A 27,838-nucleotide genomic window follows, 5' to 3' on the forward strand; every position below is an offset into this window, starting at 1 on the left:
ATGCTTCAATTTCAAATATTTCAAAATTTAGATTTCTATTTGGTATATCCCCATGTTAATTCACTTTATATGCTGTAGAATAATACTAAACTTCAACTTAAGATGGATTTTATGCCTTTTTTGCTAAATGAGAAGTTGGGCTTACTAAGGTTTCATGGATCTTTCCTAAAGTCTAATAAAGGAGAGAAAAATTATGCAACAAATTTTATTTAGCAGTCCCAACATTCAGCACAAAAAGTTTACAGAGGATAGAAAGTGCATTAATAAAAGCCAGTCTTTACCAAAAGAAAACAGAAAATATATTATTGATTCAAAATATTTTACACTTGAATGATAAACTGCAATAACTTATTCTGGGCACCTACTGATAAAAGAAAGGAAGAGAAGAATACTTTAAGAAGAGCTCAACCTCCAGCTGGTATCAGAGAAGTCAGTAGAGGTCACTGAGACCGGCAGTCTTTCTTGCTTTTTGCATTAGTGCCCTCAGCTGGAACTGTTTACGGGACAGAAGACGTACATGCTGGGAGGGGAGAAAAGTTTGAATAGTTTAGAATGGCTTTGATTTAGGCCCAGGCATAAAATAGACAATTTGTAACCTAGATGGGATCTAAGAACCCTAACTCATGACCTGCCAACCTTTGGAATGAATACCTCATTATATGTGGCTTTTAAGCTGCATATTATAAAGGCTTACTCAACAGGGAAAGCATTACATTGCAGGATCTGGCTCAGGAGTTTGACCTACACTTTCTTTTCCTAAGCCATGCCACTCAAGCAAGAGATTGTACAGAAAAAGAGTCCTCTCTCGGGTCTCTGGTTTATATCCAGCCATTCATGTGGTTGTACCACTTCTGAGGCACATGGTTTGGCCATTCCCCCACAGTGAGAGGAGATAGATAGGCAAGATCAGCACCTGACCTGACCAGGCTCCAGCTCCAGCTGGATCAGATATCCCAAGGGTGGCTGCTATTATCCCTAAAACCATGTTCTCCATGACCCAAGAGACAGCAGTAGCCAAACTTCGCTTACTAGATTTTCCTCTGTACAACAGCATTAAGCTTGAGACAACTTTCATTCAAGAGGGCTTGAAAGGGCAGCCTGATACTTTGATGTGGGAAAACTGGTCTAAAGTTATATAACTCTAAGAAAATTAACAGATAAAAAATGGAGGTGGCACAATCAGTGATCTCAATTTAGGTGGTATGACCTCAAATAACCAATGGAAATCTGATCGTACCTCCTGATCCACCCAGGCACAGAAGAGTTACACTCATCTTAATGCTGCCTGTGAGCAGAGAACTGCAGCCACCAGCCCACTTTTCTTCCCCTGCTCAGACCAATCCTCAGTACTCTGTAGGTAAAAAGATGGTGCAAAACCCTACATCTCATTTAGTGTTTTTTGGGAAGATAAAGAATCTTAATCCATACTACAAAGAAACTCTCTTGGTTTGTGGTTTGCAAGGTCAGTGCCTCTACAACCCAAGTTAAAAAATCTTGGAACGTAAAATGAAGAAATACCTTCAGGAAGACATCCAGGTCTATCACGCCCCTTCTCAAGGCTTCTCCCAAGTAAAAGATAGTGTCTTCAATAGCGTTTTCTTCTGCATACAGATTCAGGATCTGTTTGTATAAGGGAGCTGTGGGAATGATAACTTCATCGATATCATTGTTTTCAGACTGATTTTCCATTTTTTCCAGAGCAGAACTGAGTTCTTCATCCTTCTTTTTCAAAAGTTCTATGTTTTTATCAACCTCGGCCTGAAAACAGAACAGTCCAAGCATTAATAACTGTACATAATTATCCACTTGTCAGACATCTACAACACTTCACAGGAAAAGACAGGCTAACAACCATGTTTAAACAACTCATGGATGAGAATAATGTTTCAAATAACACCCTGGTCAAAGGTAGAGGAAAAGATGTGATCTACTATGCTGAGTGAAATAGAGTAATGATGGAGATATCCTGAGGTGACAGCAACAAGCTTGTCACCTGTCAGCGACAAATGATACTGCAAACTAAGCCGTCAGACAAGATACTTTCCAGCAGAAGGTTCCTTTACATAGAAAATCATAAGAGGTTTTTCTTCCCAACAAGTGAGCACCTGCCAAAGGAGAGTAACTTTCCTCAGTCTATGAAGAGGATTCAATGCATAGAGGCCCAAATGTCTGCATTCTAATCACAAAGTATCACACGCAGGTGCTGGTTGTAGGCTCTGAGTTGTATTGGTGTCACTTTCCTGAATTCTAAAAATTGGCTACTTCGAGGCTCATTTTACAATCTAGAACCACTTTGTAAGGCTAATGGGTACATACAAATCACTTTCCACAAAGCCCTCAACCTTCTAAGAATTCTTTACTATTCCATCAAAAACACACATTTACTGGAATAAATTCTCCCTCATGGGGATGAAAATGGAGCGTGAAATTGGCACTTCAATTATGCTGATGCTTCCACTTTATCATCATTAAGCAAAGCCATAGGGCTGACTTACACACGGACTGTCCAAGGCATAGCTGTCTGTTATGAGAAAGCTTAAAGAGCTGAAGGTTGCATATGCTATGTTTATATGTAGCTCTTTAGCCAACCAAGTATCTCTGGATTATTGAGAAAGTTCCCTGAACATACTTTTAAAAAATGGCTCACACAACCTTTGGAAACAATAAAATAGTACTGTCCTTTTAAGTCTGCTCCTAAGATGTGCAGATCTTTATCATGGCTTAGAACTCTCTAAACTTATTTCCTAGTAACTGGCAACATCAAGCACTCAAACAGTCCTCCTTTGGGTTAAAACATCCTTTGCCTAAAACATTTCCTAGGGCAAAGGTGTGATACGGTTTGGCTGTGTCCCCACCCAAATCTCAACTTGAATTGTATTCTACAGAAAGGGACCTGTGTGCGTGCGTGTGTGTGTGTGTGTGTGTAGCGGGGGGTGGGGAGGGATGGCACGCGGGGGTGGTAATTGAATCATGGGAGCCGGTCTTTCTATTCTCGTGATAGTAAGTCTCACAAGATCTGATGGGTTTATCAGGGGTTCCAGCTTTTGCTTCCTCCTCATTTCCCCTTGCCACCACCATGTAAGAAGTGCCTTTTGGCTGGGCACAGTGGCTCACTCCTGTAATCCCAACACTTTGGGAGGCCAAGGTGGGTGGATCACCTGAGATCAGGAGTTCGGGACGAGCCTGGCCAACATGGTGATACCCCGTCTCTACTAAAAAATACAAAAATTAGCCAAGCATGGTGGCAGGCACCTGTAATCTCAGCTACTCAGGAGGCTGAGGCAGGAGAATCGCTTGAACCTGGGGGGTGGAGGTTGTAGTGAGCCAAGATTGCACCACTTCACTCCAGCCTGAGCGCAAGAGTGAAACTCTCTCTCAAAAGAAAAAAAAAGGAGTGCCTTTTGCCTCCCACCATGATTCTGAGGTCTCCCCAGCCATGTGGAACTGTAAGTCCAATTAAACCTCTTTTTCTCTCAAGTCTCGGATATGTCTTTATCAGCAGCGTGAAAACGAACTAATACAAGGTGCAAACAAAATGGTCTAAATATTATACCCCTCCCAATCTAAGACCAAATGCCAAACATAGGCTCCACTGTAAACAAAGGTATAAAAAATTACATTCAAATGTTTAAAGATGCCTATAATTTTCTGAACTCCTACTATGCCCACAACATCCAGGGAACATATAGAACACTCTGCCATGGCTACAATTCAATCCAAAAATTTTAAGTCTTTAATGAGTCACTTACTACTTCTTGATCTAAACGGGTAACCATCTCTTCCAGTTTCTGGTGACCCTTTTTCAGGTCTTCTTCTGTTCGTTTCAAGGCATTGAGCTCTGCCTGGGCACGATCCATTTCCTCCTTCATCCGCCATCTCAGTTTGTCACTGACCGCAGAGATGAGAGAGGCTCGGATGGTGTCCTCGCTGATTGTGCCATCCCTACTGGGACCTGCAGGAAACAGAGGCAAAAAACACTTGCTTACTTCCCAAGTTCCTTCTATTTGTCTCACAGGAACCTTCAGAAAAGGGGGCAATATGAACCGACACTTTCAAAATGTGAGGAAAGAAAAAAATTATGTTACCAGTTTCATGAGAAATAATGTAAAAATCTGAGTTGATTCAGAAATACTTGCCCTACAAGAGATTACTATTAATCCATGTTAAACCCAGTTTCCCTATTCATAGCCCAAACAATTAGCTACAATTAGTTATTTTCTCAATGAGACAGAGGCTATGTCCCTACCAATTACAATTATTCCTAAATCACCAACAAATGGCACAATAATTTCCACTAAGGAAAAACATTTGGTGCAGGCCAAGTCCAACATCAGGCTTCGCTGCTAAGCTGAAGGAGACAAGTGCCCACTGTAGAGGCCAGTGAGAGGACTGAGAATGGGCAGTTTCCCTAAACGAATGTACAGGTTAATAAGGCTTCCCTCTGTAAGACTTTTACTACTTCACCCTTTACCAACAGGACAGAATGGATGAACAAAAAAGAATGACATCCAAAAAATTCAACAGCTGATAAACTGTTTATTCCCAGATTCTTTACTATTCTCTTCCAAATGTCCCTTCCTAATCAGTATATCATTTCCATGCATATTTCAGATCAAATAAACATCCCCTGGATATTTTCTTCAAAAAGGTCCCCTTTCTAACATAAGTTTGGGTATTCTTTATGACTATCAGTGTTCTTCAGTTATTGTCCCAAATCAGCAAATGTGTAAATGGCATTTTGACTTTTAATTATGTTTGATTATAAAATACTATGTGAAGACGTAAGTATATTTAACCTTAATTGCCGCTTTTTTTTTTTTTTTTTTTTGAGATGGAGTCTCACTCTGTCACCCAGGCTGGAGTGCAGTCGCATGATCTCGGCTCACTGCAACCTCTGCCTCCTGAGTTCAAGCGATTCTCCTGCCTCAGCCTCCCGAGCAGCTGGGAAGCAAACTTCCTGAAGGGCCTTATGAATTACCTGGGTCTTCTAATTACCTGTTAGATGATCCTGCTTTTTACCAAAACCATCAACAAACTCTGTCAACAAACTCTAAGCCATTCTAAACTAACAAAAAAGTTTAATGCTCTCGAATATCAGATCCCATCTTCTCTCTACCATTAAATTATGGTGAAACCTAATCTTTGCCAATGATCTTTCCTCCATTAACCATAATTCCCAAAACGTCAGCACAACAACTAGAATCTGCTCTCTCTTAACAGTTATCACTATATTTATTAGTTTAATAACCTATTTTCTGAAGGAAAGGTCTCTATAATCCTTATTATGCAGCCTAAATACTAAATGTTAAGGGTGGCAAACTGTTGCTGAATGATCTCCTGAAATCAACAGAATTGGTTATCTTCTAGGAGTCCTAGAGAAAAGGCCTCAGGTGGTTAGAAGTCCTTAGAATGTGCTTTTTTGGAAACTTCCCTTCTCTTGTCTTCTGCTGGAATGTAGAAGAAGGTAATTATTAAAATTGTTTATAAATATATGAGCGCTCCAAAATAAATGGTATGGTGGTATTAAACCAAATGAAAGAACTCATCAATATCTCTACTACCTGAAAATCAGAAAAATGAACTGCTGAAGCTCTACTGCTTTGAAGGCATGTGGTTGGAAACAGTGCTGAAAAGTCATTAATAGAGTAAAATATTTAAAATTATGGATTTCATTAATAGCAACAGGAGGCAGCCAAATGCTGAGGCAGATGGGGTGGGTCCCCGGTGAAACGCCACCTTCAAGCCAAAAACAGCCTGAAGGCTGAAAGATTGGACTGCTGGTCCCGGATGAAACCCCTGACCTAGAGTGAGAACTTCTATTCCTGTTTGCCCACCCTTTCCCATTGATTCTTCCTCAATAATGCCTTTTAACCAATCAAATGTTGCCTTTTCCAATACTACCTATGGCCTGCCCTTCCCCTATTCTGAGCCTGTAAGAAGCCACAGGACTCAGCCACTTAGAGGGGACTTTCCCACCTTTGGGTAGGGGAACCACCCCTGCATCCCCTCTCCACTGAAAGCTCTTTCATCAGTCAATAAAACTCCCTGTCTTGCTCACTCTTTGATTGTCAGTGCATCCCCATTCTTTGTGGGCACAGGACAAGAACTCGGGAACCAGCGGGTAAGCCAGACTCGGCCCAAGTGGGCCGAATGGGAGGGCTGTCTCTGGCAGCAGGTAGCATGGTTGAGGGAGGCCCAGGCAGGGTGTCGCTCGTCAGAGGTCCCTGGCTTGCAGAGTGACTGAGAAGAAAATCCTGCATCATCAACACTATCACTGCTTCACTTCATTCAAACAATTCTGCCCAACCAGCCACCATAATTCAGGGCTAAGCCCCTTCGGCAGTTAAATTCTTTAAAAATTTCTTATGCAGCCAAAAGACACATGAAAAAATGCTCATCATCACTGGCCATCAGAGAAATGCAAATCAAAACCACAATGAGATACCATCTCACACCAGTTAGAATGGTGATCATTAAAAAGTCAGGAAACAACAGGTGCTGGAGAGGATGTGGAGAAATAGGAACACTTTTACACTGTTGGTGGGACTGTAAACTAGTTCAACCATTGTGGAAGTCAGTGTGGCGATTCCTCAGGGATCTAGAACTAGAAATACCATTTGACCCAGCCATCCCATTACTGGGTATATACCCAAAGGATTATAAATCATGCTGCTATAAAGACACATGCACACGTATGTTTATTGCAGCACTGTTCACAATAGCAAAGACTTGGAACCAACCCAAATGTCCAACAATGATAGACTGGATTAAGAAAATGTGGCACATATACACCATGGAATACTATGCAGCCATAAAAAATGATGAGTTCATGTCCTTTGTAGGGACATGGATGAAGCTGGAAACCATCATTCTCAGCAAACTATCACAAGGACAAAAAACCAAACACTGCATGTTCTCACTCATAGGTGGGAACTGAACAATGAGAACACATGGACACAGGAAGGGGAACATCACACATCGGGACCTGTTGTGGGGTGGGGGGAGGGATAGCATTAGGAGATATACCTAATGTTAAATGACGAGTTAATAGGTGCAGCACAACAACATGGCACATGTATACATATGTAACTAACCTGCACGTTATGCACATGTACCCTAAAAGTATAATAATAAAAAAAAAAGAAAAAAAAATTTCTGTTCCCAAGGGAACATCCAAATTCTTTAACAAAGAATACTACCATAATTACCATAATTCAATCTCCTGGACTTGCTTTGGTTTCCATTTTTGGCAGGGAGGGGAAAACTGATTTATAATTTTGGTCTCTCACAACAAATTCAAAGGATTAGAAAAAATGTAAAATGCAATGTAATTTGAGAAAACTTTACTAAAACACCTTAACACAAGGAAGAAAAAACATTAGATCGTTTCTGTAACCATTAAAATTTTTTTTCTAGTAGAGAGGTAGTCTCACTATGTTGCTCAGGCTGGTCTCAAATTCCAGGCTCAAGCTATCCTCCTTCCTCAGCCTCCTGGAGTGCTGGGATTACAGGCATGAGCCACTGTGCCTGGCATCCCACCTATTTGCTATTGCAAAAAACAAAAACAAAAGAAACAAAAAAACCTCAAAGTATAGGAATCTGCTATAATTCCTGGTTTGTAACAGGAGTGGTGGCCCAGCTCATGCTTCAGTGAGCATACATCCTCCTTTTCCATTGCTCCATGTCGCCCATCTCATCTTCAAATTACAGTATTAGGCAGGAAGCTTTTGGCAGATCTTTTTTTTTCGTATTTGGGTATTTTTTGTTTTTAACTGATAAAATTTTTATTTCACTTTTGAAGTTTTACACTTTTCCTGATTATTCTGTGTAAGGTGAAACTGGAACTGTTTAAAAGACATACACAGACCTAGTACATCAGTAACGGGATTTTTCTTTTTTGCTATACTGTTTTCACAACCACAGGTGTGCTTGCTAGGCAATATAACCATCACAGAAGAAAACATTAGGCAGAATACTGGTTAAGGAAAAACAAAGCAAGAAAAGAGCTACCAGATATACAAACAGGCTTAGCTCCACATTCACTACTGCATTTTCAAGGGCCAACTATTAACTGCACATTTTTGTTCAGTTAGAAAGGAGGGATTTTTGTTTTTTTTCTTTTTTTGGTTTGTTTTAAATCAGTGCATGAGGTTTTCTTTTCTCATTTCAGCAGATGGACAAACAGATGGACTCTACAGCTAGATGGAATGTTAAAGGTAGAGGGGTGATATTGTGAGACTGATAGGCCTATTATCAATTCTCTCCACTGCAGTGTCCACACAACTTCCCTGAATATAGGGTCTCGTTAAAACACATCTGAGAGTTGAGCTGGATAAGTGCACTTGGGAGACCTGGTGAGGGGCACTAAAAAGCATGATCAGGGCCAGCCTCAATACAGGGAGAAGTCAGGGATATTTAAAAATACTTTTTTGATTCAGATCCTGGTATGACTAAAGAGCAACACCGTGTTGAGAACTGGAGGAAGACAGAGCTCTGGTGCTAGAAGTTCTTCTCAAGTCTTTAAAGCCAGGCTTGCTCACCAAGGTGCTCGCTAATGTCTCTCACCCCTGCCCATATACAGCATTAAAAAGTGAACAAAAGACAGGTAAAGATAGAATTCAAAAAGCAAAAAAAGGAAGGAAGCAGAAGGACAGAAATTTAGAGAGGAGGGAAGGGAAAACCAAAGTCAACAGTCAAAAAGGATGATGGGGGGCCAGGCGCAGTGGCTCACACCTGCAATTCCAGCACTTTGGGAGGCCAAGGCAGGTGGATCATGAGGTCAAGAGATCGAGATCAACATGGTGAAAACCCATCTCTACTAAAAATACAAAAATTAGCTGGGCGTGGTGGTGCGTGCCTGTAGTCCCAGCTACTTGGGAGGCTGAGACAGGAGAATTGCTGGAACCTGGGAGGCGGAGGTTGCAGTAAGCCGAGATCACGCCACTGCACTCCAGCCTGACAACACAGCAAGACTCCATCTCAAAAAAAAAAAAAAAAGGATGGTGGGAAAGAATGTTTTGATTTCAAAATTTAAAAGCCCCAAGCCAGGAAATTCAGTACTCCTCAAGTGAAAGGCAATCTCTACAGAACATCATTCTATTTTTTTTTTTTTTTGGAGATGAGGTCTCCCTATGTTGTCCAGGCTGGAGTGCAGTTATTCACAGGTGCAACCACAGGGCACTGCAGCCTTAAACTCCTACGCTCAGGCGATCCTCCTGCCTCGGCCTCCCAAGTAGTTGGGACTATATGCCTACACCACCATGCCTGACTCAGAAGATTATTCTTAAAGGTATTATCCAGGAAACAGATAAGGTCATTCATAAAACACACGGCTTTTCTTTAGCTCAGTGTTAACAATGAAAATAGATTCCATTATTGAAGCACAAGTTGCAAATTGGTAACAAAGTGAACACATTGCAGTAGAAAAGGGGATTTAGTCAGGTGTGTTATATGAGCACTTGGACTTTTCAAGGTGTCATAAGCCAGTTATCTGCCACAAAGAATTTAAATTTCAGGATTCGAGTTTCTTCAGAGGAAGACACTGTGGACATCTGTGGTCATGAACTTTTGAGTGGCAACAGCCCAAACAGGTCAAGTGTCTTTAAGTGCCAAACAACAGGCAGCATTACTATGAATTACCATTAAACTCAAATGCCAAATGATGTGTGTCTCACTCCAGGTTCTAGCATCATAATATAATCTCTATAACCTTCTGTACAACTTTACAATGGAATTGTATTTCAATGATTCTGATATCAGATTAAACTTTCCAAAAAGTTACACATAATTCAGGTCTATTTTTTCTACAAGTAAGAGTTTTGCTAAATTACAAAACCCCATAATCACAGTGTTGAATTAAAAAAAACTAAACACACAGTAATCCTGTCAATGTTAATCAAAATCAAAACTTCAGAATGCCGTGGCATTTATGTGACCAATCTGAGTTTTAGAATACGAACACCAGCTGTTTATCCCATGAACCATTTTTGCTAGGCTGAGGCTGTGAAAAATCCAAAGTCAACATACAATTATTTTTTACCACACAAGGGATATACGTGGAGGGTACAGAGTGACATTGAACAGATTACAAAGCACAAGAAACATTACTTCTCTCCCTCCCCAGCATCTCCTTCATCTTCCTGGTTTTCCGATGTCCACAGAGTAACACTGTCCCAAGTAATTGCATGATCAGAGTGCTGTCTTTATAAGACTCTTCATTCAGTGTATCCAATTCAGTAATTGCTTCATCAAATACTGTTTTTGCCAGGCTGCAGGCCTTTTCAGGAGAGTTTAGAATCTCATAGTAAAAGACTGAGAAATTACGTGCCAGACCAAGTCACACTGGATGTGTAGGCTGCATTTCTTCTTTCTTACTAATTTCAAATGCTTCCTGGTAAGCCTGCTGGGAATTCCACACAGTGGTTGGTTTGTTGTCTCCAGATGCCACTTCAGAAAGACACCTAAAATAATCTCCTTTCATTTTCAAATAGAAAATGGTTGTATAGAATTGAGAACAAGATATCTGTCCAACAGCTCCAGAACGTCATTGCAGATGTCCTGCAGTTCCGCCTCTATCTTCTCATGCTACTCTCTCCCCATCTGCTGCTGTTTCTCATTTCTCTGTTTTCTGCTCAATGCTGGAGATGACATGCCAGGAAAGCAGCGGGCACCAACCATGTTCTTGTAGGCAACAGAGAGCAGATTTCTCTCTTCGTTGGAGAATTCATGCCTCGTTCTGTGACTGCCTTCGTGACTACAGCCATATCATCATAGCGCTCAGCCTGCTCAGTGAGTTGGCTTTCTGTACCAGCTCACTTTTATCCAGTCATTCCCGTGGGAGGGCTGCAGGGGACGAGGATGCTTCTGAGCAAAGCTCCAAGTGAGGTGACCACTTCCTTCCCAAGCCCACTCCTCTGGCAGCGGTGGCGGTGCCTGCCGTGGCTGCAGCGACGGTAGCAGCAGCTCCTGTATTCGGATATTTTTAAAGTTCAAGCAAAATAAGGCAAAATGCCTTACAGCTTGGTTCTGTGTAGTAAAGAATTAACTTTACCCAGAGAGGCCACGCCTTTGCCCTTGGCTCCTGGAGGTGATGTCTAAGCCCTCAGAACTTCCTGACTAATTAGAGTGTTCTTTATCTACACCAGACAGTCTAACAATGTGATTTATGGGGGTCTGGGCCATGCAGTGATAGGTAACAGCTCAACCTCTGGAGGAGCTGGAGACTAAAGGTCAGCCTCATAGGCAGTCAATGGTGTCTATATGACCAAGTCCTGATAAAAACTCTAGACCCAAGGCTCAGGTGAGCTACCTTGGTCGGTAATACTCCATGCATAATGATACATACTGTTACTGGGAAAAGTCAGCACTGCCTATGACTCCACTGGGAAAAGACAACTAGAAGCTTTGCACTTGAAACTTTCTGGGTTGCCCACGTGTCTTTCCTCAGCCTATTTTAATCTGTATCTTTTGCCATAAGTCATAACTGTGAGTATAATAGCTTTCAGTGAGCTTTTAAAGTCCTTCTAGATAATTATAGAACTTTAGGGTGGCCTTGGGAAACCATGAACTTGCAATGAGTGTCAGAAGTGCAGGTGGTTTTGTGAACTTCCAAACTTTACAGGTCCTTAATTAAAGAGTATTTTCTTACCTAATCAAGAACTTGCTCTTCATGGCAATTTGTAGAATAAGTCGGTCTACTTCAAATGAGGCCATATGAAAAGGCAACACATCTTTCCACACTCACTGAACATACAGATTAAAATACGTCAGAGAGTGAGCTCTCTTTCACAGACTTAATATGAATTAAAGTCTTAGCTGTTCAGTCATCTGGACAGAATTTAGACCAAATAAAAATCTCTAATTTCTTATACTGTACTTAAAAAGTCCTTTAAAGCAAGTGAAAAAGAGCCAATTTCTACAAGAGTTTGGTTTAGAATTTCATATCCAAAGGATGATTCATGATATGATGACTATTGAAGATTTCATTAAGTCCCCAGTTTATAGTAAGGATGCATTAGCAAAAGGAATTTTAAAACCTTTCTAGAAGAACCTGTCTTATAATCTATATGAAACATTATGATGGTTCTTGTGAGACAGGAAGGAAAATCCTTCTCCCATAGATTACGTACCTAAATGATATGTCTATAATTAAGCATTCAATCACATGCAACAGTGGTGGTATTCCATTCATTGGCACAGAAGTTATCAGAACTAATGAAAACTTGAGTCTTTTTATAGTTAGTGAATTTTTCACACATAAACACATCAACATACTTTGTTAAAGCTATTATATCTGGTCTAATGGGTCAAATTATACTGATGCTAAATTTTTAAATCCTTATTTTTAAAAACACACATTTAAATCCTGGAATTTACATTCTGTTTCTCTTTATAGAATATGTTCAGGCAAATGCTACCATAATACCACCAAATAAGTCCTTGCCAAGACTTTCCAGCCAAAGTCATTAACACTCAAAATAAGAACCAAGCCGAGGCAGCAGTCACTTGGCCTATAAAGGTCACAGTTCACCTGAGGAAGTTACAAACACCAAGATTAGACCTAGTCTTATCTCTATCACACATAGACTTCACTGTGAAGTATATCTAAACTTAAAAAAATCGAACTACTTTGTAAAAAAAAAAAAAGGAATTATAACTAAGATCTGAAATAAGAAAGTAAAAAAAGAAAAACCCAGAGTTTTTCAAAGAAGTAAAAGAAAAACTCATCAAAGTTCAAAATTCGATGAACCATGCCACTTTAAGATAATGTTTATGCAAACAAATAAGAAAAAAGATTTGGCGGAAGATTCTCATCTACTTTGTGAACACTTACCAAACCAAACTTTCTTCTCAAACATCTTAGAAGAAATTTGAATATTCTCTATACCTGCTATAACAAGAATAAGAAGAGTTTTTGGCAAACTGCCATACCCCAAGTCCCCAACACACTGACCTTTTTACTCAAGTAGAGTCAGATTTCAAAAGTGCCCTTCTACAATTCCAGATTAGCAGTTGAAGAGCTAACAGACTTTGAGTAAAAATCTTAAGCAAAACTTCCTTTAAATGTCAGGTAGGATCTGATCTCCAAACTTAATCCTTAGGAAATAAGATATAATTTTTCTAGTATTAGGAAACCAACACTCTACACTCAATGGACCCAAAAATTCATTGAATAATTTATGCAAGTATATTCACAGTGCACTAGTATACACTACCTGATTTAAAGCCACTATTTAAACACTTAAGACACCCGGTTTCATTTATCTCCTAAGAGTATTTACAAACGATCACTACTTCCTGGAACTCAAATGAAGCTATTTTATATTAGAGAAAGAATCCATAAGCCCAAAGTAAACTATAAAATAACTCAACGATAATTTTTCTGACCTCACCCTTAATCAGCAAAGGTAAACTACCTGCCCAGCATTTTTACTCCTGGATGTTACTTGCGCAGGCCCACATAATGGTCCTAGGTCTGGCATCTGTGCTACACAGCAAACTATGGAGCCCAAGTAATCCCACACAGTAGCTTACTGACCATCTATTTAGAAACTAGACCGAGAACATATGAGGATTATTTTTCTTTCATAATAAAAAACAAAAAACAGGTCTATCTCTGAAGAAGGAAGAACATTTCAGACAACTGTATGAGCAAAGGAGTTCTGATCTGTGCTATTAAGTGCAAACCCTGCAAATCCATTACATGGCTTACAAAAGTCCTTTTTATTTATAGTGTATGAATATGTAAGCTTCTAATACTACTTACAGGCTTTGTGCAGGCTATGGAGCTTTTCTTCCAAAGAAATTAGGGGGCCTCAATTTATCTTTTAAACACTCAGAAAAATGCGATTTACTTGAGCTCTAGAAAGTTTCTATCAACATAATCAATAAGAAAAAATTTAAAGAAAGCTATCAGCAGGTTTACACTTCTTGAAAATAAACACACACCACAAAAAAAGTTTAAATTCATTTACATAAAAATTAAAGTTTTCAAAAGTGAAGGTAAGTAGGTGTAAGTCTTGCTAAAATGAGACACCAAAATAATAACTACTCCAAAAAAGAAACAGTGTGACAAAATCATTCAGCTATCATAGTAAGTCATAAAAGATGAAAGATGCTACCTGGTAGGCATAAGCACAAAAGCCAATAAATCTGAAGGAGAGTTAAAATTCTATTCTTAAAAAAATGAATCAGAATCGAAGTAATTCCATTAAAATTAACGTTTTGTGAAAAGACTAATTTAAGAATCTATTATGTTAGAGGTATTCTATAGGAATAACGACAGGAAGCCAAATGAATCAGCTTCTCCTACCTTTCCTTTACTAATAAAATAAAAATCATTTGTTAACTTACACAATAGCTTTTTTAAAAGCTTTCAAATCTATCATTATTGCTTTGAATTTCTGTTATCATTATTGCTTTGGCAGAAAAGGATTTAACATTTAGCAGACTAAACTCTCAGCATTTAAATTTCACTCACGACTCACTGACTGTCCAGGATTGGAAGAAAACGCTACTTATCCTGAAGATGAGGCAGTTATTCCCAAAGGAAGTCTGTGAAAGGTGTGGGGAAGAGGCACCCAAACCTGCACACAAGCAAGCGTGCACTAGTAAACCCACATGGGCTGGGTGCCTTGGGTGCCATATCCTGAAAGTACAGTTTCTGTAGGCCAAACACTTAATCTAGGATGGCCAGAGGGAAGAACAGCATTGGATAAGACAGTCAAGAAAAACTTGTCATGTTTACTAGCTTCTGTCCTCAAAGAAATATTAACAGGTAAGCTCTCTTATTTTTCTTTACCTTTTCCTTTATCTAAATATTCAGTATGGACTAAAGAGTGGAAACTACAGAAACACATCATTCAGCTGCAGCATTTTCAGGGTTTTCCACTCCCACATTTTTAAACAACACTTTAACAACGGTAAAACTGGTCCCTGAATCTCTGTTAATAGCACCCTTCCAAACTTACTGTTTCTGATCCTTGTTTATTTGATTTTTAGGAACAAAATCTTAAAATGACATTTTTAAAACTCAGAGGTTGAAATATACAGTATTTATGAAGTTTTACCAAGAAAAATTCTGTGGTAGGTATTGGCTTTAACCGGGAATAAACACCTACCCTTCAATTTTACTATTATTAAACTGCAACTAGTAAAAGGTCAAACTGTGTATATGTTAAAGGCCTAAAGCCTAGGATTCAGAGCTATAAATCAACTACAATCATCTATATAGCTTTTTAAAATAAGTCAACCTTCAAAAGAGAACTTTCACACACTGCTGAGACTGGAGTAAGGAATCACCAAAGCCTTTTAACTTCCTCTTTTTTTGCCAGGGGCAGGGGTGGTGGTTGTGGTAGAGAAACTTCGTGGTGGCTCACCTGGTGCCCATCCATACCCACTATTTTTCAGGGATCTTGTATGTGAAACTGATTAAGATAGGTATAGTCAGTTTATGTTTTGCTCCTACAGTAACAGGAAAAAGAATCTTTGTGTTAAGTTTCAATGCATACTACCAGTTAGGTTTTTTTTTTTTTTTGCTACATGAATTGGTTTGTTCCTTCATTATTCACCAACTACCACCTCCTCATTCCCCTAGTTAGTTTTCAAAACACTATGTAAACTGAGGTTGAAGATGTCTATAGCACTCTGATAAAAGGACTCTACATAGATCAAGGCTGAGGCAAGAGAATGGCGTGAACCTGGAGGGTGGAGCTTGCAGTGAGCTGAGATTGCATCACTGCCCTCCAGCCTGGACAACAGAGTGAGACTCCGTCTCAAAAAAAAAAAAAAAAGGACTCCACAGAGATCAAATAAACCTGGAGATTCTGGCACAAGCACAGCTGAGAGTACATCCTCCAAGGGAGGGGCCAATTAGTCCACTGACATTCCTCACACATAAATTCACAACATATGGAAGTGTCACTGAGTGGAACACCATTCTCTTCTGGGTACCATACTATATACTAATATTTTTGAACATCTGGTAAATTTTAAATCTTTCTTAATTCAGATTACACCATAAAATTAAAATCCAGGCCGGGTGAGGTGGCTCATGCCTGTAATCCCAGCACTTTGGGAGGCTGAGGCAGGTGGATCACCTGAGGTTAGGAGATTGACCAGCCTGGCTAACATACAAAATACAAAAATTAGTGGGTGTGGTGGCACATGCCTATAGTCTCAGCTACTCAGGATGCTGAGGCAGGAGAATCACTTGAACCCAGGAGGCAGAGATTACAGTGAGCCGAGATCATGCCACTGCACTCCAGCCTGGGTGGCAGAGCGAAACTCTGTCTCAAAAATAAAATAAAATAAAATAAAATAAAATAAAATAAAATAAAATAAAATAAAATAAATCTACAGAGTGAAACTGCTAAGTTTCAAAAAGAACAAGGGAGCCTAGTGCAGTGACTCACATCTGTAATCCGGGAGGCCAGCACGGGTGGATCACTTGAATCTAGGAGTTCAAGGCCAGCCTGGGCAATACAAAAATTAGCCGGGCATGGTGGTATGTGTCTACAGTCCTAGCTACTCAGGAGGCTGAGGTGGGAGGATCACCTGAGCCCAGGAGATGGAGGGTGCAGTGGGCAGACAGCACTACTGCACTCCAGCCTGAGCAAGAGCAAGATCCTGTATCAAAAAACAAGGATAGCGCCAGGTGTGGTGGCTCAGGCCTGTAATACCAGCACTTTGGTGGGTTGAGGCAGGTGGTGAGGTCAGGAGTTGCAGTTGGAGATCAGCCTGGCCAACATGGTAAAACCCTGTCTCTACTAAAAATATAAAAATTAGCTGGGTGTGGTGGTACGCTCCTCTAATCCCAGCTACTTGGGAGGCTGAGGCAGTAGAACTGCTTGAACCTGAGAGGTGGAGGTTGCAGTGAGCCGAGATCGCGCCACTGCACTCCAGCCTTGGCGACAGAGCGAGTCTGTCTCAAAAACAACAACAACAAAAAAAACAAGGATAAATAACCAAATTCATTCTTTCTCATGGCCTCAGTAACAGAATAACAGCCCAAATCGTGACCATTGATATACTGAGAAAATGTGACTGTGGACTCTAATATCTAAATGATACTTTTATGTTTCTGCTTTCCTTTAAGTCTAAAGTTCAACAGACTACTAAATGTTCAACTAATGAAATATGATGAAAAAAATCAAATCAAGTAGGTAAAGATCAAAGGGTAGAAAAACAATATATATTAAAGGATATCCTAAATTATCATAAAATAATTTGCCTCTAGCCTATATGCCTAAGACAGTACTCTTGAAAATGTAGAGTAAAATATTAGTTGATTTGATTACCCGTTCAAAAATCATAAACATGAGATCTGATTCCACATATATCATTTTCCACACATTTCTATTCTTTGGATATATGGAAATCATCTAAGCTATAAAAAAATGCTTTGTACCTAATGTAATGAAACAAGTTAATATAAAAAAGATCTTTGTAAACTAAGGTTCTCTACAAATCAAAAGGATTATACTATTATTTCAATGAGAAACAGGGTGACAAACAGCACTATTCCTATTTTATTGATAATGCTGAACCAAAATAAGAGAGCTTCACCAGATTTAGTGTGCTTTGCTTATGGATTAAAGACCTTTTATCATTTAGGTTTCTAACTCCAATCATTTCATTATATTATAGTTACATTAATGACAAATACATTTTAATAAATCAAAACCACACCACTGGAACCTGAATAGTGTGTATCAATGAGAAAAACGGTGGAAATAACCCTTTATGGGGTGGGGGGATGACATTTACATCAGACCTCAGGATGGTTACAAGTTATCAGAAAACATAACAGAAAAATAAACTTCACAAGATTCTATGTTCATTCAGGAACTCAGCAAATCTCTTTAACAGCAAACTTCTATATACCAAGCACTCTTCTGGATGTTGAGTATGTGGGTGGGGGGTTGGAGGGGGGATTGGTGGTGGTGGTGGCAGCAAATTGGTAAGGATAGGCCTGGCTGATCCATGCACAGAAATAGGCCGTGGACAAATCCTTAGACAGGAGACCAGTAGGAGATGAGGTCAGAAAAGTAATGGGGAAGAAGGCAGGATCATGTAGGGCCTTCTGGGCCCAAGAACTTTGGACTGAACTCTGAGTGAAACAGGAAATCACTTGAAGGTTTTGAGCAGAGGAGTGATACAATTTATTTATATTTTATTAGGATCACTCTAGCTGCTGTGTCAGAAAAGAGAGATGTAGGGGGACAAGGAAAGAAGCAGAGAAATCTTGTGGAAGGCTTCTGAAGTAAATTAGATGAGCCATAATGGTGACTTGGATCAGCACTGGATGTGATCAGATTCTAGATATATTTTGAAGACAAGAGGATTTCCTGATGAGGAGTCAAGGATGACTCCAAAGAGTATAGAGTAGGTAACAATGGAGATGGGGCAGGTGTTAGGAAGATTGAGAATTCGGTTTTGGTTGAGTTTGAGATGCCTATTAAACATCCAAGTAGAGATACTGAAAAGGCAGCTGGATATAACAATCTTGAGTTCAGGAGAGAGGTATAGGTCAGAGACATAAATTTGAGAACTGGGGGCACAGAGATGGTATTTAAAGCTATTGAACTGGTGGAAATTATCAGGAGAGTGAGGATAGAGAGTGCCAAGGAGACTAAGCCAGGGTCACACCAATGTTAAGAAAAATGGAAGAACTTGCAGAGGAGACTAAGTATGAATACCCATGAGACAGGAAGAAAATAAAGTGAGCATGGTGTTTTGGAAAACAAGAGGAAAGTGTATCAAGGAGGAAGTAACCAACTGTGTCAAATGCTGCTGATAGGACAAGATGAGAATAGTAACTATCCATTGGATGTAACCTCAAAAAGTTATTGGTAATCATGACCAGTTTTAGCAAAATGGTATGAGAAAAAGTCCAAAAGGAGGAGGTTTAAGAGAAAAACGGAGAAGAGGTACTGAAGATAACAAAGAGAGTTGTTTCAAGGAGTTATTCAGAGAAGAATGAAGACATCCAATAGTGGTGGCAGGAAAAGTAGAATAGAGAAGAGAATTCTTTTTTAAATATGTATATATAAAATATATATATTTATATAATATATAATTATATATTTATATATGATATATTTTATATATTTATATAATATATATCATATATATTTATATTTATATATTTATTTATATATATTTATATTTATGTATATTTATATATTTATATATAAATATGTTTATATTTAAATATATATATTTATATATAAATATATGTTTATATTTAAATATATATATTTATATATAAATATGTTTATATTTAAATATATATATTTATATATAAATATGTTTATATTTAAATATATATATTTATATATAAATATATGTTTATATTTAAATATATATTTATATGTAAATATATAAATATATATAAATATATATATTTATATATATATATATTTTTTCCTGAGATGGAGTCCCACTCTATTGCCCAGGCTGGAGTATAGTTGTCTGATCTCAGCTCACTGCAACCTCTGCCTCCAGGGTTCAAGCAATTCTCCTGCCTCAGCTTCTTGAGTAGCTAGGATTACAGGCGTGCGCCACCACGCCCAACTAATTTTTTTGTATTTTTAGTAGAGACAGGGTTTCACCATGTTGGCCAGGCTGGTATCCAACTCCTGACCTCGCGATCTGCCCGCCTTGGCCTCCCAAAGTGCTGGGATTACAGGTGTGAGCCACTGTGCCTGGCCTAAAAAATTTTTTTAGATACATAATATTTGTACATATTTACGTGGGTACCATGTGATATTGTGTTACCTGCACGGAATGTAATGTTCAAGTGAGGGTATTTAGCGTATCCATCACCTTGAGTATTTATCATTTCTATGTGGTAGAACATTTTAAGTCTTCTAGCTATTCTGAAATAGACAATACATTGTTAACTATAGTCACCCTACTCTGCTATCAAACATTAGAACTTATTCCTTCTATCTAACTGTATGTTTGTACTCATTAACCAACCTTTCTTCATAAGCCCTATCCCACCCACACACCGTTCTTAAGTCTCTGGTGTCTATCATTCTACTGTCTACCTCCAAGAGATCAAGTTTTTTGGCTCCCACATGAGAACATTTGATATTTGTCTTTCTGCGCCTAGTTTATTTCCAATTCCATCCATGTTGCTACAATGACGTTTTCATTTTTTATGGCTGAACAGTATTCCACTGCGTACACATACCTCATTGTCTTTATCCATTCATCTGCTGATAAATACTTAGGTTCACTCCATATCTTAGCTAGTATGAATACTGTTGCTATAAATATGGGAGTACAGGTATTCCTTTAATATACTGATTTCCTTTCCCTTGGATAAATACCCAGCAGTGGGATTGCTGAACTGTCTGGTAGTTCTAATTTTAGTTTTTTTAGAAATTGCCATACTGTTTTCCATAGTGGCTTTAATTTACATTCCCACCAACATTGTATAAGTTCCCTTTTCTCCTCATCCTCAATAGCATTTGTTATTTTTTTATTTTTTGTCTTTTTAATAATGGCCATTCAAACTGGGATGAGATTATATTTCTTTGTGGTTTTTATCTGCATTTTCCTGATGATGAGTGATATTGAGCATTTTTTCATATACCTGTTGGCCATTTGTATGTCTTCCTTTAAGAAATGTCTATTCATGTTCTTTGCCCACTTTTTAATGGTTTGTTTTACTGTTGAGTGGTTTCAATACCTTGTATATTTATTAGTTCCTTGTCAGATGGGTACTTTGCAAATATTTTCTCCCACTCAACAGGTCGTCTCTTTACTTTGTTGACTATCTCCTTTGTTGTGCAGAAGCTTTTTTTTTTGAGACAAGGTCTCGCTCTGTTGCCCAGGGTGGAGTGCAGTGGCGCGATCTCGGCTCACTGCAACCTCTACCTCCCAGGTTCAAGCAATTCTCTTGCCTCAGCCTCCCAAGTAGCTGGGATTACAGGGGTGTACCACCACGCCCAGATTTTTGCATTTTTAGTTTTTAGGAGAGATGGGGTTTTACCATGTTGGCCAGGCTGGTCTTGAACTCTTCACCTCAAATGATTCGCCCGCCTTGGCTTCCCAAAGTGCTGGGATTACAGACGTGAGCCACTGCATCTGGCTCACAAGCTTTTTAATTTAGTATCATCGCAGTAGTCTATTTTTGTTGACTATGCTTTTGAGATATTAACTATAAAATGGTTGCCTAGGCCAATGTCCTGAAGGGTTTCCCCTATGTATTCTTCTAGTAGTTTTATAGCTTTGGGTCTTACATTAAGTCTTTAATCCATCTCAAGTTGATTTTTGTATGTGGTGCAAGATAGGGGTCCAGTTTTCATTCTTCTGCATATGGATACCCAGTTTTCCCACCACCATTTATGAACAATGTCTTTTTCCCAATATATGTTCTTGGCACCTTTGCTGAAAATCAGTTGGCTGTAAATATGTAGATTTATTTCTAGGTCCTTTATTCTGTTCCATTGGTCTGTTTCTGTTTTTATACCAATACCATGCTGTTTCGGTTACTATAACCTTGTAATATATTTTGAAGTCAGGTAGTATGATGCTTCCAGCTTTGTTCTTTTAGTTCAAGATCACTTTGGCTATTTGGCTTCTTTTTTGGTTCCATATACATTTTATGATAGCTTTTTCTATTTCTATGGAAACTGACATTGGTATTTCGACACAGACTGCACTGAATCTACAGACTGCTTTGGGTAATATAGTCATTTTTACAATATTAATTCTTCATGGGCATGAAATGTCTTTCCATTTGTTTGTCTCAAGAGGACTCTTTAAGGCTTTTTTAGGGCATGGTTCTCTGTGCTGATGAGTCATCCAGTAGAGAACAAAACTTGAGAGGAACTGCTGAAGTGATGCCCCTGAGTACATTAGAGGAGATAAGGTCTAGTGGAGAAATCAGCTTTAGATAGAAGCAAAGATAACCAACTTATGGTAACAGGGAGAAGGCAGATATGGTGGTGCAGGTAGTGGGAGATAGGCATAGGTGAAGGCTGGAGTCTAAAGAAATTCTCTCACTGCCTTAGTTTTTTTAGTTGAAGAAAATTATATTTCAGGTAACGCTAATAAGCAAACACAAAAAGCAAAAACTACTGGTCTTCAATAATTTGTCTGATTTGACCTGCTCATATTAACCCATTTTACTTTCTTCTCTTAATGATGGTGATCTGTTTTCACATATAACCAAGCTAGGAAAATCTATGTATCTGCTAATAGTTCAACACATGTTTGGCTCACAAATAAAACTATGTGATCAAAAGAAAGATTGATGAGTTAATCAGATTTATTTTCATGCCCTGGTAGAAGGTTCATTTATATGTTAAGTCATTTACTTCAAGTTTAAGATTATAGTACATTATTATAGGTTTTCCTCTAAGAAGAAAGAGTAGTCCAAAATTCACAAGTGAAATGTGCTTTTCACAATAGGGAGTTAGACTTTGCTTATATGGTGAAACACAAGTTTTCAAGGGTACTTACCAACAGTGGTCACAGGAGGCTGAGAAGGGTACTGAGAACTTGTTGTGGCAGGATATGGACCACCAGGTGGGTAAGGACAGCCTGGGTAACCACTAAAGACAAGAACAAAAAACATTTAACATTTAAGATGACCCAACCTTATAGTATTTTGAAGAACCCCATTCAGGAAGTTAAGCTTGACATATGGTTGTTTTACCAGTTGATGAATTTATAGTTTTGGAGCTGCAAGTGTTTATTCAAGTAAAGCTCTATGGAAATTGTATTAATGACACTGCATTTACTCTTAAATGGCTAAATGCTCTTGCTTGGTCCCAGTTATATGACAGTCACCCTCATAGCAGCGGAAATGTAACTAGAGTATTTCTAAGGACAATCCAACAGCATCAGAAGCAACAAGTAATTTGTGAGAGAACTTTTCCGATTTCTCAGTCTGTGGGAAAATGATACTATTTAATTTTTACCTGTGGCTTATTGGTAACCTTTGGGGATATTTAACCCGAAAACACTTGTCTTTAAATAGTTTTTTTCCTCTTTTGATAACATTCGTACCAAACTCATCTTTAGTTTAAAAAAAAAACCTTTTTTCTCACTTTCTGGACAGTTTCTGTCATTCATGTATTCATATCAAAGTCAGAGGAACTTTCCTTAGAGGTATTCTACTCCAATCACCTTTCCAACAATCTCTTATCTACACACATCATTTATAACATCCCTGACAAATGGTCATCTTTCTCTATTTAACATTAAACATCATTTCAATATAATTTATAAATAGGAGTCCTAAATTTGCATTTTGGAAGACACTCAACTATTTGGAGACTCCTAAAACTCGAATATTTGAGAACTTCTAACATTTTTCCCTCAAGCTTCTCTTCTTCAGGTTAAATTTTTTTTTTTTTTTTTTTTTTTTTGAGACGGAGTCTCGCCCTGTTGCTCAGGCTGGAGTGCAGTGGTGTGATATCAGCTCACTGCAAGCTCCACCTCCTGGGTTCACGCCATTCTCCTGCCACAGCCTCCTGAGTAGCTGGGACTATAGGTGCCCGCCACCACACCCAGCTAATTTTTTGTATTTTTAGTAGAGATGGGGTTTCACCATGTTAGCCAGGATGGTCTCAATCTCCTGACCTCGTGATTCACCCGCCTCAGCCTCCCAAAGTGCTGGGATTACAGCTGTGAGCCACCACCGCACCCAGCCCTAACTATTCTTAATTCCTTTAACCATTTGTCTCAGGACATGATTTTCAGATCTAATTGCTTTCCTCTGAATGCTTACTAGTCAGTGTTTCCCTTACAATGAAGAAGAAAATTAGAATAGGATGATTACTGGCCACCTGGTTAGTTAGACAATAAATCTCAATCCTATTTTAGCTATAATTATCAATTCTATGACATTTGCCTTTTACAAGCGCATTAAAATTACTGATTAAAAAGAGCTAGCCCAGGCTGGGTGCAGTGGATCACACCTGTAATCCTAGCACTTTGGGAGGCTGAGGCAGGTAGATCACTTGAGTCCAGGAGTTCAAGGCAAGCCTAGACAACATGGCGAAACCATTTCTACAAAAATAGAAAAATTAGCCAGGTGTAGGGGCACACACCTGTAGTCCCAGCTACTTGGGAGGCTGAAGTTGAAAGATCACCTGAGCCCAGGAGGTCAAGGCTACAGTAGCTGAGATTATGCCACTGCACTCCAGCCTGGGCAACAGAGTGAAGCCCCTATCTCAAAAAAAAAAAAAAAGCTAGCCTAGGACACTGGAGCAAGAGCTCCTTCTGAGTTTATGGTCAATAATCCTTTTTCGATGCAGTGGTTCAAAGATTCTCCTATTTGTATTATCAGCTTCCACTTTATAACTTGTCCTCAACTAAGTTTTATATATGACTTGCTGAAGATTCAATGTAATCATGGTACTTCTCTTATATATCAGTATAAAAGCAAAATCAGACAAAAAAAAAGAAAGCATTTTTGTTCCTAGTGGACACATGCTGGAGGCTACTGAACACAGTACTTTTGTTTCTAGTCTCTTCAGTAATCCATGCTATAATGCTGTAAAGAAATGTCAATCCTACTGAAATTTCTAAATCCACCTTTCTGAAAACTGGGATAAACTGCTCTTTTTTTCTGGAGTTTCTCCCATTTTGCATACCTTTGCAAAGATAATGTGATCACATTGCTGAATTTTTTTGTAACTTGGTATAAAACTCTTCTAAGCCTACAGATATTAACTTCAGAGAATCTCCATCTGTAGCTTTATTGTTCAGAAGTCCATTTCCATAGTGTACCTTCAACAATTATTCCCTGTATGTCCAAAGCTGCTTTTTACTAGCAATTGTTCAGTAGCCTTGTAATTTCAAGGCTTCAGGTAGGATTCCATTTCTAGAACTTAATCAGAAAATTTAGGGCCTCAAGAAATCTAAAATGTATAACCTGCTTATATATTACTACCAAAGGAATCTTTCTCTATTGTCCCTGACAAATGTTCTTCTAATCTCTGCTTACCTATCCAAAGTGACAGAATGCTTATTACCTTCTAAAAAGTTGTGAAATTAAGACAACCCAGAAATGAAGTGTTTGCTAAATTAACTTTCAAGATCCTAGATATTATATATGTACATATATATATTTACCTATGACATGTGTTCAGAAATCTGGCTGCATTTATCCATGAGGATTATGACTGGGTTATATGAAACTAAGAAGACTTAGCAGAGTTAAATTTTCCTTGCTAATTGTTAGAGCAGCTGGAAGTCTCATCTTGGCATCAGTATATGCCAATCTTTTTTTTTTTTTTGAGACAGGTTCTCACTCTGTTGCCCAGGCTGGCGTACAGTGGTGCAATTATGGCTCATTGCATCCTCGATCTGTAGGCTCAAGTGATCCTTCCACCTCACCCTCCCAAGTAGCTGGGACTACAGGTTCACACCACCATGCCTGGCTAATTTTAATTTTTTTTTGTAGAAATGAGGTCTACTATGTTGCCCAGGCTGGTCTCCAACTTCTGGGCTCAAGCAATCCCTACCTCGGCCTCCCAAAGTGCTGAGTGGGATTTTAAGTTAGCCCAAAGACCACCTTTGGAGAGTACTCCTAGATTACCACTGAAACAAGTACACATTTAAAACATGGGTTAGTAATTATTTATCATTGACTTTCTAGTGTGTGTTAACAGACTGATTTCATTGTTAATTTAATTTAGTTACCTATGTTATTACTAAATGGATAATAAAGGTTGATAGTACAGGTAGTCTATGAACTGAATAAGTAAATATCATGTGACAAGTTTGACCCCATTATCTGAACCATTAATTGATTCCTGCAATGTATAGAAAAGATAGGTTGTGGGGTTTTGTTTGTTTGAGAGAGAGTCTTGCTCTGTCGCCCAGGGTGGAGTGTAATGGCGCGATCTCGGCTCACTGCAACCTCCGCCTCCTGGGTTCAAGCAATTCTCCTACCTCAGCCTCCCAAAGAGCTGGGATTACAGGCATGTGCCACCATGCCTGGCTAATTTTGTATTTTTAGTAGAGATGGGGTTTCACTCTGTTGGCCAGGCTGGTCTCGAACTCCTGACCTCAGGACCTCAGGTGATCCGCCTGCATCGGCCTCCCAAAGTGCTGGGTAAGATTACAGGTGTGAGCTACCACACCCGGCCTTATTGCTAGAATTTTAAGGTGTGTGTGTATAATTTGAAAGGAGTTTCTTTCAATCTACAGAAAGGCAGCTCCTGGGCTGCATTTTTATTTTAAAGAGGAAAGAAATGGGTTGAGTAATGACAGTGATCTCAATTGGTTTTTGATCTTGAAGTCCTTTTAAGAAATTTGTATATCTAGTATAGATAGCTGAAATATTAAATGGAATGCTAGTTATAATGAATTCAGCCAAGGGGAAAAATATTTTATAATACTCTCTTCTTTTAAAAAAAAAAAATACATAGACTGGGCATGGTGGCTCACACCTGTAATCCCAGCGCTTTGGGAGTCTGAGGCAGGCAGATCACAAGGTCAGGAGTTTGAGACCAGCCTGGCCAACATGGTGAAATCCTGTCTCTACTAAAAATACAAAAATTAGCAGGGAATGGTGGCACAGCCTGTAGTCCCAACTGCTAGGGAGGCTGAGGCAGGAGAATCACTTGAACTGGGGAAGTAGAGGTTGCAGTGAGCCGAGATTGCGCCACTGTACTCCAGCCTGGGTGACAGAGCAAGACTCCATCTCAAAAAAAAAAAAAAATAAATAAATAAATTCCAGGAATAAACTAAGTTTTATCTTCCACTAAATTGCAATTAAATTTATTTTAATGCCCTAATTAGCAAATTATTTTGATTCTAGATCTAATAGAAGAATTTGTAATACAATTATTCAAAAGAACGTTTTTCATTACCTGGGATTGGGAGGGTATCCGGATGGGTATGGAGAGATTCCACCTGGCATGCCTGGCATGTAGGAAGCTAAAAACAATTTTTTTCACATTGTAAAAATAATATACAAGGCCTGAATATGTAGGCTACTGAATAAGATATACATCACACTGTCAATACACAGCAAAATTTCACACAGTTAAAAAATCCAAATCTCAGCACCAAAACAAAACAAATACCTCTCCCTTTCATAATCCTGAAATCATTAAACATGAATTACAATACTTACGACAATCCCTACCAAAAGAACTGGCAAACAGGTCAACCTGGTCAGCTTTTAAAGTTCTCAAGAAGTCTATTACCTAAGAGCAAGTTCAATTTCAAATTTAGAGGAAGGTAATTCTGGCCTTCTTTGGTCCAAGGTTAACTTCTTAGAGAGTAACTTCTTTATTATATCTAATAAATCTTTTGATATTTCTTTTATAACTATGTTGGCCAATTAGCACAGCTGATTTTGTTGATTTAAAGACTTTAAGAGACTTCAAACTACTATGAGAAGTCCTACACAAAACTTACATTATCCAGACTGTTAAAAACTAGTCTAGGTGACAGAGTGAGACCCTATCTCAAAACAAAGAAACAAACAAAACAAAAGCTTAGAAATACTAGGGATAAAAGGTTAAAACCCAGCAAGCTTAAAGAATACTTTATACATTCTTTAAAGAGAACATGAATACCAAAGAACTAAGATCAGTGGTGCCAAGAGGCTAATCAACATAGAGGAAGAAAAAGAGAAGTTAATCTTGAGCTTAACTGACAAAAAAAATAGTAAAGAATCTGCTCTAGAGTGTTTAACGTGACTTACAGTGACTGAGTACAAAATTGAATTGCAACAGTAACAATAGTACGGTCTCTTTCTTGAATACTGCACTTCCAATGTCAATTTAAAACTCAAAGAAATTTAGGAAAAAAAAAATGTTGCAGGCCGGCCACGGTGGCTCACGCCTGTAATCCC

General features: G+C 38.7%; 1 protein-coding gene and 1 pseudogene across 3 annotated transcripts in view; both read right to left on the bottom strand.

Annotated features, from left to right (window-relative positions):
* Positions 1-191: 191 nt before the first annotated feature.
* TSG101 (tumor susceptibility 101) overlaps positions 192-27,838 on the bottom strand; it is a 46,745-nt gene continuing 19,098 nt past the window's right edge. For 2 of the 3 annotated variants that reach the window (XM_003818237.5, XM_008971509.5), the window contains 5 exons: positions 26,847-26,913; positions 22,480-22,571; positions 3,750-3,952; positions 1,519-1,758; positions 192-520 (listed from right to left, as the gene is read on the bottom strand). In XM_003818237.5, the coding sequence (XP_003818285.1) occupies positions 431-520; positions 1,519-1,758; positions 3,750-3,952; positions 22,480-22,571; positions 26,847-26,913 (692 nt within the window). In that variant the 3' untranslated portion in view covers positions 192-430. Of the gene's footprint in view, positions 1,759-3,749; positions 3,953-22,479; positions 22,572-26,846; positions 26,914-27,838 lie in introns of all 3 variants that reach the window. The other variant, XM_063608127.1, reaches the window with a different exon arrangement.
* LOC117974868 (14-3-3 protein beta/alpha-like) lies at positions 3,959-10,819 on the bottom strand (annotated as a pseudogene).

This window comes from Pan paniscus, chromosome 9 (genome assembly GCF_029289425.2).
Source record: "Pan paniscus chromosome 9, NHGRI_mPanPan1-v2.0_pri, whole genome shotgun sequence".
Lineage (NCBI taxonomy): Eukaryota > Metazoa > Chordata > Mammalia > Primates > Hominidae > Pan > Pan paniscus.